This window comes from Enhydra lutris, unplaced genomic scaffold, assembly GCF_002288905.1.
Source record: "Enhydra lutris kenyoni isolate GAN:26980312 unplaced genomic scaffold, ASM228890v2 scaffoldscaffold30, whole genome shotgun sequence".
Lineage (NCBI taxonomy): Eukaryota > Metazoa > Chordata > Mammalia > Carnivora > Mustelidae > Enhydra > Enhydra lutris.
This window is the reverse complement of record NW_019154114.1, coordinates 19,553,136-19,566,299: the sequence shown is the minus strand read 5'-3', so window position 1 is coordinate 19,566,299 and position 13,164 is coordinate 19,553,136. Positions and strand designations below refer to the sequence as shown.

Here is a 13,164-nt window from a genome sequence, read left to right as displayed (position 1 = left end):
CTTAGAGGAAACTCCTAGAGGTATTAGTCAACGTGCTTTTTTGCTTTGACATTGCTGTGTAACAAACAAGCCCCACTCGAGGCTGAATGTGTACCCACCCCCCACACTGGCATGTTGAGACCTAGTCCCCAGTGTGATGGGCGGGGGGAGCGGGGAGGTAACCAGGCCATGCGGCTGCAGCCCTCGGGAATGGAGTGGTGCCCTTACAAGAGAGACCTCCGAGACATCCCACCATGAGAGGTCATGGCCAGCTGCGTCCCGGGAAGAAGGCTGTCTCCAGACGCTGGAGTACTCGTGCCTCGATCTCAGACTTCCCAACCTCCGGAAACGTGAGAAAGAACATTTGTAGCAACCCAGAGAGACTCAGCGACACGTGCTCCCCAAACTCGGCTTAGGTTAGCGAACATCGATGGCCCGCGCCCTGGTGTTTGGGTGGGTGGCCGCGAGGAGCTGGGTTCACAGCGGCTTCGTGTGTCTCCTGTTGTGGCCAGCCCCTCCCCAGGGTGCTGTCCATGAGGGTGCTGTCCACACGAGTGTATTCACAGTTCCTGCTTATCACGTGGGGCCCTAGTCCCCCGCTTTGGGCACCAGGGGGTTGCTGGGCCTCAGGGCTGGGGCTGGGCATGAGCCCTGAAGACCGACTAGGTCCACAAGCCCGGGCGTGGCAGGAGCCCCACAGCTCCCCCCGGCACAGCTCGGAGACCTCCAGCCCACTCAGCAACCTGCTGTGGCTAATCCCGGCTTCATCCCAGGCTTTTAGTGCCCATGGCAACAGCAAGAGGGCTGCGAGCTAGAGCCCAGGCAGGAGGGGCTTGGTCAGAGGCCGCCCAGTCCCAGGAAGCTGGCTCCGGCTTTCTCGCAGGGCAGAGTGAGGTTCCTTGCTCTCACGGCGCCCAAGGTGTCCGTGCCAGTCCCTGGCTTTGTGCTTCTTGTAGCTAGGACCTCCTCCTCGGTGAAGCCAGCATCCTTAGTAACAGGAGAGAGACCTTTCCTGGGGACATCTGCATCCCCAAGCTGCAGCAAACACCATGACACGGCCCAGCACCCGTCCCTAAGCCTCTGCCTTCAAGCGTGCTCTGTGTCCCCACAAGGGAGGGCCGAGGCGGAGGGGGCTTGCTCAGTGCACGCTCTTGCCCTAGGAGGGCTTGCACGAAGGCAGCAGGCCCCCACTGCGGCTGTAGCATCCCCCATAGGAGCTGTCAGAAAGAAGGGGGGAGTGGGTACGAGCAAGGCTTTGGGGTCAGCAAGACTCACATTGTACTGTGTGACTTCGGAAAGTCACTCAACCTCTCTGAACCTTCTTTTCACCTGGAAAGTGCGGATAAGATGGGGAGATGAGGATTCAGTAAAACAGTCTCCGTAAAATCCCTCCTTGGCACCTGGCAGGGGTCAGACAGCCAGTCCGTGGTAGTCATTCCAATCAGGCTGGTCACCAACCCCTCTGGGCCTCCGTTCTCAGCTGGGGAGTGGAGACAATGCCCGGGGACCTGAGGATTACGTTGACACTGAAGGTATGAACGTGGAGTGGGCGGTGAGAGTGGGGTATCCAGAGCCATCCACCAGGGATATGTGTGGGGGAGCTAGGGAGCCCAGCGTGCACAACAAGCAACTGGGGCTTTCTTGGGAGTGGGAGCAGGCGGGCAGAGGACTCTCAAGGCCAGCTCGCCCTACCAGGGTACCCCCCCTTTGGATGGATGAGCACCCGCTACCTCCCCCTAGTGCCATGCACTCTGAGGAATGTTCCGGACTACACTAGTGCTTCTCACGCCTAAAGCTGCTCCCCGGTGGGCATCTGGTTCACACGCAGATTATGTTTTTGGAAGTCTGGGGCAGAGTCTGGGACTGACGGTGGATTCCTGCTTCCCAGCCTGAGCCCGGTCAGTCCCTGTGCCCCGTTTATCAGCAGGGGGCCTCGAACAGGTGCTCTGCGTCCCTGAGTCTCAGTTTCCTTGATCTCCAAGTGGGGATGATAACTAGGCTTTGGGGGAAGATTAAACGAGGGAACACGCCGAACCCAGACTAACATGTGGCATGGGACCCAGAGTCCTCCAGAATGTTTGCGGGGACGTTAGCACAGCCGCGTCGGAGAAGACCCACCAGGCCCCCCCATGCGGTCACAGCCACCTGCGTGGACTTGACCCTTCACGACGTAGCCCGGGGCGCAGGGAAGCAAGAGCGTCTGGTCCCGGCTCCCGGGCAGACCTCGCCGGCCACTCGCCGCTGACAAAACCCGCCGTGGTAGGAAAACAAGAAAGGAATTTATTTCAGTGAGGCCGACACCCAGAAGACAGGGGACTAGCAGCTCGAAGGCTGTCTCCAAAGTGCTGAAAATACTTCCAGTTTATCTAAGGAAAACATGGGGCAAAGGTCGGTGGGTGCGTGCTGGCCGGCAGTGAAGGTCAAATGCATTGTGGTCTCGGGTCAATCACGAGAGACCTCGCAGACGGAGGGCGGGCCTTATCGCTTGACGGGGGAGCGTCTGCTCCCATCACGGGATGCTGTGCCGGCAGGGTCTTCCACCGGAGCCCAGAGACGAGCTGGAGAGGAGAACCCAGACTAACACGCCGGAGGTCCGGGGCCCCCGGTTGACTCAGTCGCTGGAGCAGCAATTCCCGACCTTGGAGCTATGAGTTCAGGCCCCACGTTCAGTGTGGACATTACTTAAAAATAAAAACTTAAAAAATAAAAGTCTGCGGCCAGGATGGAGGCCGCCAAATTCCTTTTTCAATGAAAGGTCTTGGGGGGAGAGGGTGCTTATATAGGGGGTGGGGGTAGGGTGGGTGCCTCTTCAGGGCTGGTCTGGAATGATGACTTATGAGCCCAAAGCACGGCTCCCTGACTCCCCCTTCTTCAGTCCGCTCTTCCTTGAATACACCCTGGGAGAAACGGACACAGAGGTCTGCACTATATCTTTCATTTACTCTTAATGCCGAAGTCGTGCATACGATTAAAGGCAACCACAAAAGCGCGTTGTGAGTGACACCCCCTCTCCCCGACCCCCCCCCCCCGCCAAGTGTGGGTCTCGAGGTGTGGCTCGGAGCTGCTGGTCACTGGCGACGCGGAAGTAGACCAACCTTAGCAGGTCTGACCCCCGAGAAGGCCGGTTTGCCCCAGTCCTGGCGTGTCCCGGAGAAGCTCCCAGGTTCCAGGAGGCACGGGAGCGTTCCGGCCCACAAGACGAGGGATTCGTGCTGTGTGCCTCCAGCAGGGGAGGCTGGGAGGGGAGAAAAGTGTGAAAGCAGATGGAAATGTAATGTTTTAATGACAGCAGCAGATGGCAAAAAGACACAAGAGTGTATTCGCACCATGTCAGACCCATTTGAGATCACCCGCCTGGCTCCGCGGAGATGTGCGTGGGTGGCTGGTGGGAGGGCTGCCCCCACCCAACCCTGGAGCCCTGTGAGCTGCGGGGAGGGTCACACAGGCCTGCAGGAGGGGCGGCCGCCAGGAGCCACAGGTGGATGGGGAACTCCCTTGGCCACCTGGGGGCTGCCGGGCTTTTATGGGCCGTGGTGGACGTTTATGGGCTCTGGTTTCACACAGTCTCTACTCTGGGACCCCTGGGGCTGCCCGAGGCCAGGCCATGGCCAAGGCTCACCTGGGCTTCCGCTCACAGCCTTGTGCTGCTGGACCACAGCCCACGCCCACCGCGGCCACCAGAGTTCTTGTACCTAGAACGTGAGTCTATTCTTGTCACTCCCTGACCTGACCGGCATCCCCCAGAGGACCTCCCGTGGAGCTCACGATCCTGTTCACAGGCCCCGGAGAGCTGACCCCCCACCGGTCCTTCCCGCCTTGCTTGCCCAGCGCATTCTGCAGGGAGAACCGCACCTCGTCGTGGGCCGCCGCCAGAGAGGAGCCGTCCCTGGTCCGCCGTCCCAAGCAGCGGGGCCCAGTGGGCCGGAGTGACCACTGGCACATGAGGACATGGCTCCCGTGGCTGGGATGCAGACTGGGAGGTCAACTAATCAATGGCGGAATGAACACACTCTGCGGATTGGACCCCAGGTCCTGCCCCAACGTGCTCAGCCCAAGCCCCAGGACCCCAGACCCGACGCAGTGGCTGACACCTCAAATGCTGTTTCCACACGGGGCTAAGTGGCCCCCCACTGGATGGGGCGGCGGTAGGACACTTCTGGCATTGCAGAAAGGTCTGTCATTGACCTCTGTCATTGCGGCTTTAAGGTCTGAAGGCCAAGGTGCCCTTTCCACCCCGCCTAAATGCAGCTGTGACCAAAAGTACCACGGTGCCGACTGTCCTGAAGGGGGCGGTAGGTTCAACCATGGGAGTGCGTGGGGGCCTGCGGAAACCTGGAGGAGAGATTTTTCTTTTAAGTAATCTCTACACCCAACGTGGGGCTCGAAATCATGATCCCGAGATCAAGAGTCACATGTTCCACCAACAGAGCCAGCCAGGCACCCCAAGACTTTTTTTTAACAGACCTTTTTTTCCCCCCAGAATAGTTTTTTTTTTTTTTTTTAATTTATTTATTTGACAGGCGGAGATCAGAAGTAGGCAGAGAGGCAGGCAGAGAGAGAGGGGGAAGCAGGCTCCCTGCCGAGCAGAGAGCCCGATGCGGGGCTCAATCCCAGGACCCCGAGACCATGACCTGAGCTGAAGGCAGAGGCCTTAACCCACCCAGCCACCCAGGTGCCCCTTTCCCCAGAATAGCTTTAAATTTGAGGTGCCTGTGTGGCTCAGTCAGTTATGCATCTGACTTCAGCTCAGGTCACGATCTCAGGGTGCTGGGATGGAACACTGCGTCGGGCTCCTGTCAGCGCTGAGTCTGCTGGTCCCTCTCCCTCTGCCCCTCCCCCCACTCATGTGCATGCTCTCTCTCTCTCTCAAAAAAAATAAAATTTAAAAAAATGTTAAAAAGAATAGCTTTAGATTTATAGAAAAGTTGCAAAAATAGTACAGAGAGGGGTGCCTGCGTGGCTTAGTCGTTAGGCGTCTGCCTTCAGCTCAGGTCATGATCCCAGGGTCCTGGGATGGAGCCCCACATCAGGCTCCCTGCTCAGCGGGAAGTCTGCTTCTCCCTCTCCCACTCCCCCTCCTTGTGCTCCCTCTCTTGGTGTGTCTCTATCAAATAAATAAATAAAAATCTTTAAAAAAAAAAGAATCTTATAATAAAAAAATAATAATACAGAGGGTTCCCATACAGTGCCCACCCAGGTTCCCCTGCCCTTAATCTTACCTTCCTCTGGTCTGTTTGTCAAAATTAATGAACTGATTTTGATACACTATTATTTTTTTAGGCGCAAGACTCTTTTTTTTTTTTAAGATTTTATTTATTTATTTATTTATTTATTTATTTGACAGAGCTATAGAGAGAACCAGAGAGCACAAGGAGGAGAATGGTAGAGGGAGAGGGAGAGGCAGGCTCCCCGCCAAGCAGCGAGCCCCACGTGGGTCTCCATCCCAGGACCCCGGGATCATGACCCGAGCCGAAGGCAGGTGCCCAGCCAGCTGACGCCCCCTGGTGCCCCAGGTGCAGGACCCTTTCCTGTCCAGTTAACAGACAGTGCGGTGTTAGTTTCAGGTGCGCGACAGCGATTCAACACTTCCGCCCGTCACTCTGTCCTCCTCTAGACAAGGGCACCCCATCGTCCCCATCACCCATGCTACCCATCCCTTACCCTCCTCCCCGGCCCTGTGTTCTCCAGAGTTAAGAGTCTGTTTCTTGGTTTTTCGCTCTCTTTTCCCCTTTGCTCATTTGTTCTGTTTCTTAGATTACACGTACGAGTGAAATCATCAGTATTCGCTTTTCTCTGACTTATTTCACTTCACGGTATACTCTCTAGCTCCATCCGTGTCGCCGCAAATGGCAAGATTTCATTCTTTGCACGGCCGAGTAGTGTTCCGTTGTGTGTACACGCCACCGCCTCCTCATCCGCTCATTAGTCTCGTGGACACGTGGTTGGCTTCCACAGCTTGGCTATTGAGCACAATGCTGTTATAAATACATCCCTTCCAATTGGTGTTTTTGTATTCTTTGGGTAAATCGTAGTGTCATTGCTAGATCATATGGTAGTTCTATTTAAAAATTTTTTTAAATTAATTGATTTATTTAAGTAATCTCTACATCCAGTGCAGGACTTGAGCTCACAGCCCTGAGATCAAGAGTCACACGTTCTCCCAAATGAACCAGCCAGGCACCCCTCTATTTTTTATTTTTTTAAAAGATTTTATTTATTTATTCGACAGAGAGAGAGCACAAGCACAAGTAGGCAGAGAGACAGGCAGCAGGAAAGGGAGAAGCCCGCTCCCCGCTGAGCAGGGAGCCTGATGCAGGGCTTGATCCCGGGACTCCGGGCTCATGACCTGAGCTGAAGGCAGATGTTTAACCGACTGAGCCACCCAGGTGCTCCTATTTTTAATTTTTTAATAAGGATTTTATTGATTTATTTACTTACTTATTTGAGAAAGCAAGGGAGGGAGAGCATCAGCACGTGTGTGAGTGGGGGAGGGGCAGAGGGAGAGGCAGAGAGAATCCTTTTTATTTATAATTTTATTTATTTGACAGAGAGAGTGAGAGAACATGACCCAGTGAGGGGCGAGGGGTAGAGGGAGAGGGAGAAGCAGGCTCTCCACTGAGCAGGGAGTCCAACACAGGGGTTGGTCCCAGGACCCCGGGATTATGAGCTAAACCGAGGCAGACGCCTAATGGACAGGGTCCCCCAGGTGCCCCCTTTGTGTACTATGATTACCTAAAGTCCATTCCTCATTCACGTTTCCTCAGGCTTTCCCTCATGTCCTTTTTCTGTTCCCAGATCGCACATACACTCAGGCCTCATGTCTCGGGCTTCTCCGGGCTTTGGTAGTGTTTTAGACTCTGTTTTTGACGACTTCGACAGTTTTGAGACACGCTGGCCAGGAGCTTGGCAGAATGTCCTTCTGCTGGCACTGTCTGATGTGCTCCTCAGGACAGGACTGGGACTGTGGATTCTGGGAGGAAGGCTCAGGAGGTCAAGAGCCCTTCTCCTCCATTTTGCCGGGGGTGCATGCCCTCACCTTGACTTGTTGCTGCTGGTGGTAACCTTGGCCACCTGCCCAAGGTCGTGTTGGTCAGGTCTCTCCACTGTCAAGTTACTCTGTTTTTCTCCATTCCCGACCTGTCCTCTTTGGAAGGAAGTGGCTAAGGGCAGCCCATCCTTCAGAAGTAGGGAGTTACATGCCACATTCTTCTTCATTTTCATTTATTTATTTTAAAGATTTTATTTATTGGGCGCCTGGGTGGCTCAGTGGGTTAAAGCCTCTGCCTTCGGCTCAGGTCATGATCCCAGGGTCCTGGGATTGAGCCCCACATCGGGCTCTCTGCTCAGCAGGGAGCCTGCTTCCTCCTTTCTCTCTCTTTGCCTGCCTCTCTGCCTACTTGTGATCTCTGTCTGTCAAATAAATAAATAAATAATTAAATTTATAATTTAAAGATTAAAAAAAAATAAAATATCTTAAAAAAAGATTTTATTTATTTGACAGAGAGAGAGAGAGAGAGAGAGAGAGAGAGCAGGGGGAGCAGCAGGCAGAGGGAGAATCAGACTCCCCGCAGAGTGTGGAACCTGACATAGGGCTCAATCCCAGGACCCCGGGATCGTGACCTGAGCCCCAGGCAGACACTTATCCACTGAGCCACCCAGGCAGCCCCAGAGTCACTATTTTTTTTTAAGTAAACTCTACCCCCAACATGGGGCTCAAACTCAGGACCCCAACATCAAGAACTGCACGTGCCTCTGACTGGGTCACCTTTTGAGGTCAGAGTCTCTATGTGCGTCGTTTGTAAATCTTCTGCACAGTGAGGTCGTCCCTTCATCCCCACTTACTTCGTCTCCAGGTCTTAATTCATCACCGCGTGGGTCATTCCCTTCTTCTAGGGGAGGCGTTTCTTACAACGGGGGACAGTGGTGTGAGTGCTCTGACCACCTCGTCTGAAACAACAGCTCACCTCCACCACACCCCTCTGGGCTGGTCCTGTGCCCTTCATGTCCCCTCACCTGGGTCCTGCCTCCCCGACCTCCGGAGACCAGGCATGATGGGGGGCATGTGGAAGTCTTCTCTGGATCTCAAGTGTGGCTCACCGCTGGACCGGATTGGGACAAATCCCTTCAATCCCCAATTTTCCCAATTATAAAATCCTCCTGGGAGCCAGTTACATGTGTGTGGTCACTGAGTCAGAAAATCTAAATCTGGAGCTTAGGGAAGGGCATTTTACATGATAGCTTCATTGGGGAATAATTCACAAACTCACCCTTTTAAGGTCTACAAGTCAGTGTTTTTTAGTATATGTACAGAGCTGTGCAACACCAGCATTCTCTAGTTCCAAAACATTTCCATCACCCCTAAAAGAAACCCCATACCCCTGAACAGCTACTCCCCTCTCCCTGGCCTGGGCAACCAGGAATCTAGTTTCTTTCTTTCTTTCTTTTTTTAAAGATTTTATTTATTATTTGACAGAGAGAGAGAGAGAGAGATCACAAGTAGGCAGAGAGGCAGGCAGAGAGAGAGGAGGAAGCAGGCTCCCCGCTGAGCAGAGACCCCCCCCCCGCCCCCGATGCGGGCCTCGATCCCAGGACCCTGAGCCGAAGACAGAGGCTTAACCCACTGAGCCACCCAGGCGCCCCAGGAATCTAGTTTCTATCTCTACATCTCATCTAGTTTCTAGATCGTTCATATAAATGGACTCGTCATATGTGGTCTTCTGTGACTGGCTTCTTCCACGTAGCGTCATGTTTTCTGACCCATCCACACTGTAGCACGAATCCGCGCTTTGTCCCCATTTGTGGTGGGGTATATTCCGCACTGTGTGGAGACGGCATTTTGTTTATCCGTCCCACAACAGAGGGACATTTGAGTGGTTTGCGCCCTTCAGCTATTGTGAGTGACACCTCGGGGAATGGAAAGACATTTAACGAGCCTCCAGGTCCCCCTGACATTTGCTCTCGTTTGGGGCTCCAAGGCACCATCTTGTTGCAGTGTGCAACACTGCACACGTCTTGCTCTCTCAACAGCCCACAGAGGCAAGCAGCCACGCTGCCCCCACTTCACAGACAGGGACAAGGACACTCGGGTAATGTGGACACTGGGCTCGGCTAGTTCTCCTACTCATCCCACCACGCATGGCCTCTCGGAACCCGGGCTTTCCTACTAGCTCTTTTCGTTTGCTCTCTTCCGGGCTATGGAAAGCAGGGAGGCAAGCCTCGCCAATTCGGGAACACAAATATTTGCCAGTCAAGAAAACATTCCGCTATCAGTCAAAACCCAGACGAGCTGGCACACGTGGTCTACAGATGCTGGAGGGAGCTTCTATTTTAGGGGACACCAGGCTTGCAGCGTCTCCCCCTCCCCAGACAACCCAGGCTCCTTCTCATTCCTACCTCGTCTGCTGATGAGGAGACGGACGTTCAAAGTCATCACTGGCCCTCCGTCACACCGCATCCAGACGGACCTTTTCTTTCTTTTCCTTTTCTGTTTTCTTCACGTGATCTCCACACTCAATGAAGGGCTTGAACTCAGGATCCCAAGACCAAGAGCGGTTCCCTCCGGGGCGCCCCGCTGGCTCAGTTGGTAGAACATGTGACTCCTGATCTGGGGGCCATGAGTTAGAGACCCATGTTGGGTGGAGAGAGGACTTAAAACAGCCACTGGCTCCACGCACGGGGCTGGTGAGGCTTTATATTAGTCTTCATAAATGGCACACAATGAAGGTGATTTCCAGTTCAGATAAATAGCAGACATTGCCTTTCTAGGCCATGTGAGTGGGCAGAACTTAATTATGGCTTTATTTCATCTCTCCAACAGCCTTACAGGGGGGCAGGTTTCTGGGGGCTTAGGGAGGATGCATGGGGTGATCTGGGGTGGGCCAGCTTTCCTGTGGGGATTCAGAACCCTGGAATCCTCCATCTCCTGTGTTTTTTTCACAGGGCAGAATGATGAAGTGTTCAAATTCAGCCACTGCTTGTCCCTAACACGGAGCGGCTTCACGCCCAGGAAGCCTTCTGGCCCTGGTTAAAATTGTTTTCTGTCCTCGCCCCAGACCCCTGACTTAGAATTCTCCAGAAGTGTGCACGTTTCTTTCTTCTCTTTTTTAAAATTTTTATTTATTTGAGAGAGAGAGAGAGAGAGAGAGAGCACAAGCGGGTGGCGGGGCAGAGGGAGAAGTAGGCTCCATGCTGAGCAGGGGGCCCCATGATGTGGGAGTCGATCCCAGGACCCTGAGACAATGACCTGACTCAAAGGTAGAGGCTTAACCCCCTGAGCCACCCGGCGGTACGCATGTCAACGCCCACAGCCCGCGGGGGGCTCCGACCCAGGAGAGGGCGTGAGCCCCCCCCGAGTGGCGGGGCAGACAGAGCGGCGCATCAGCTGGCGCGGCAGCTCTGAGAACCTGCCCCTTCCTGAGCCAGCTGCGGGGCGGGCCAAACCACACACTCGGGGTTTGAATCGGAAGGGGTGCGTGGGGCGGGGTGTCTCTTTACAGACTCCAGCCAGGTGTACGGAGGCGAAGATGGCGAGGTTAAGGCAAGCAAGGCCTCCGCGGCCCTGACCTAAGCATAAATGCATTGACTCGTGGCCCGGTGCAGGACCCAGTGCCCACGTGCCCCGGACTGCACCCCCACCCTGACTCCGTGTAGGCGCCCGGGACTGGCGAAGGGACACGCAAGGGTGGAGACAGCGCCAGCCGGGCGGACAGCGCCAGGTGCACGGGGCGGTGCCCCGCCCACGAGAGGACCGCGGCGGGGGCGGGGCCGGGCCGCGGGAGGGGCGGGGCCCGGGCCTGTCGAGAGGAGGACCGAGAGCGGACGCTATGGGGCGTGGTCTGCTCGGCCTCGTTGACGTTTGCCAATCCGTGCGCTTGAAGAGGCCATGGTCCCCGCCTCCCGCCGCCACGGGGAGAGCGTCGCGTTGCTATTGGCTGGCCTGTGCGTCGGCCTGTTGCTATAGGCTTCTTCCGCCGGGCGGGGGCGGGCCGGCACGTTGGCGGGAAAGTTGCGGCGGCGGTGCCGACCCTCACGCCGCGGCTAGTGAGGGGCCGCCGGCGGCGACGGGTCCCGGGCGGGTCGCTGTGGCCGGCATGGACGCGGCGGAGGTGGAGTTTCTGGCCGAGAAGGAGCTGGTCACCGTAATCCCCAACTTCAGCCTAGACAAGATCTACCTCATCGGGGTGAGGGCAGGGGCCGGCCATTTGCCTCTCGCGGCCGGGCGCGGGGAGGCGGTCGTGGGGGGCGGGGACGTCCGCGGACCCCCGCCCGGCCTCTGACCCGCCGTGGGGTCGGGGTCGGGGGAGTCCCTGACGGGGGAGGCAGAGCGGTCGCTGGAGGGCTGGGGGGCGACCCCGAGTGGGGGGGTACGGGGAGGTCAGGGCGGTCGCGGAGCACGGGGTGGGGGCTGGGTGAGAACCGGGGGTGGAGACGCCGAGGGGGCGGGGGGCGGACGCGGGGAGGACCAGGTGGCCGGCGTCTCGGCGCTTCTCGGGGCGGGAAACAGGGCTCAGGTGGGCCGGCCAGGTGTGCGGTGAGGCCGGCTCGGGTCGGGACCGCGGGCTCTGGGCGGCCTCCCTGGGCCTGCGCCCGCGGCCGGACTTTGTTTTCCCTCGGGTCCAGCTCCCGCAGCGCCTGCCCCCGGTGGGACGGCCGCGGGGCCCGCAGGGCGTCTGGTCGCGTGTGGTCTCACCCGGACTGGGTTTCCCTTCCGCAGGGGGACCTGGGGCCTTTCCAGCCGGGCTTACCGGCGCGAGTGCCGCTGTGGCTGGCCATCAACCTGAAGCAGAGGCAGAAGTGTCGGCTGCTGCCGCCCGAGTGGATGGACGTGGGTGAGGACCGGGCTGGGCGGGCGCGTGACAGTCTCCCGGGGCGCGAGCCCGGCCTTTGGCGCTCCGCGTCACCCGCTGGTCCGCCGAAGGTCGGGGCGGCTGGAGCGTGACCTTAGTCTGCGCGCCACTGTGACTACGTCGTGTCGGTTTGAGGCGTCCGTACCAAATGTCGCTCAGATTTTGGTTTTAAGATATTCCAGCTTGCTTTAAAATCAAGAATATTGGGGCGCCTAGGTGGCTCGGTTGGTTAAGCGTCTGCCGTCCGGGGTCATGGTCCAGGGCCTGGGATGAGCCCCACGTTGGGCTCCCTGCTCTGCGCAGAGCCTGCCTCTCCTCCCTGCTCTTGCGCGCGCGCTCTCTCTCAAATAAAAATCTTTTTTTTTTTTTAAGATTTTAGTTGAAAGTGAGCAAGCAAGAGAGCACAAGCTGGAGGAGGGGCAGAGGGACAGGGAGCCCGTTCGGGGCTCGATCCCAGGACCCTGGGATCATGACCTGAGCCAAAGGCAGCCGCCTAACCCGCTGAGCCACCCAAGTGTCCCAAATAAAAATCTTTTGAAAAAAAATTAAAAAAATAAAATTAAGTGCATGTGGGGCACCTGGGTAGCCTAGTGGGTTAAGCATCTGCCTTTGGCTCAGATCATGACCCCAGGGTCCTGGGTTTGAGCCCACATGGGGGGGGTGTCCTTTCTCAGTAGGGAGCCTGCTTCTTCCTCTCCCTCTGCCTCCTGGTCATGCTTTCTCTCTCTCAGTCAAATAAATAAATAACATCTTAAAAATTAAAATAAAAATAAAATTAAAAATAGTGTAGGACTTTGAAGAAGCATTTTTTTTAACATTTAAAAATAATTATATCGGGGTGTCTGTCTGCCTCAGGACAGCACACAACCTTGGACCTTAGGGTCGTGAATGACCTCAGGGTTTTAAGTTTGAGCCCCATGTATAGCATGTTAAGGAGCAGAGCCTTCACAGTACGCAGAACACATGAAAGCAAGGCGTCATCCAAACCAGGGAGTACTAGTCAGCCGCGTGAAGAAATGACGTCCTGCCCGGGCTGCAGGTCAATGAACTTAGGACACGTGCTAAGTGAAAGAAAAGGCATGAAGATCACCTACGGCCCTGAGTGTACTAAGAACTATTGAACTGTACTTTTTTTTTTTTTTTTAAGATTTATTTATTTTAGAGGGAGCAAAAGCTGGGGGGACAGGGAATCTAAAGCAGACTCAGCAATGAGCTCGGAACCTGATGCAGGGCTCTGTCCCATGACTTTGAGATCATGACCTGAGCCGAAACCAAGAGTTGGATGCTTAATGGACCGTGCCTCCGAGGCACCCCTGAATTGTACATTTTATTTCTTTTA

General features: G+C 55.9%; 1 protein-coding gene across 2 annotated transcripts in view; it reads left to right on the top strand.

Moving 5' to 3' along the window:
- Window positions 1–10,996: 10,996 nt before the first annotated feature.
- Window positions 10,997–13,164, top strand: part of LOC111152767 (GINS complex subunit 2) — a 29,671-nt gene continuing 27,503 nt past the window's right edge. For both annotated transcript variants that reach the window (XR_002640944.1, XM_022511390.1), the window contains exons 1-2: window positions 10,997–11,159; window positions 11,693–11,807. Coding sequence is in view for 1 of the 2 variants with exons in the window: in XM_022511390.1 (XP_022367098.1) it covers window positions 11,070–11,159; window positions 11,693–11,807 (205 nt within the window). In the remaining variant the exon portion in view is untranslated. The remainder of the gene's footprint in view (window positions 11,160–11,692; window positions 11,808–13,164) is intronic.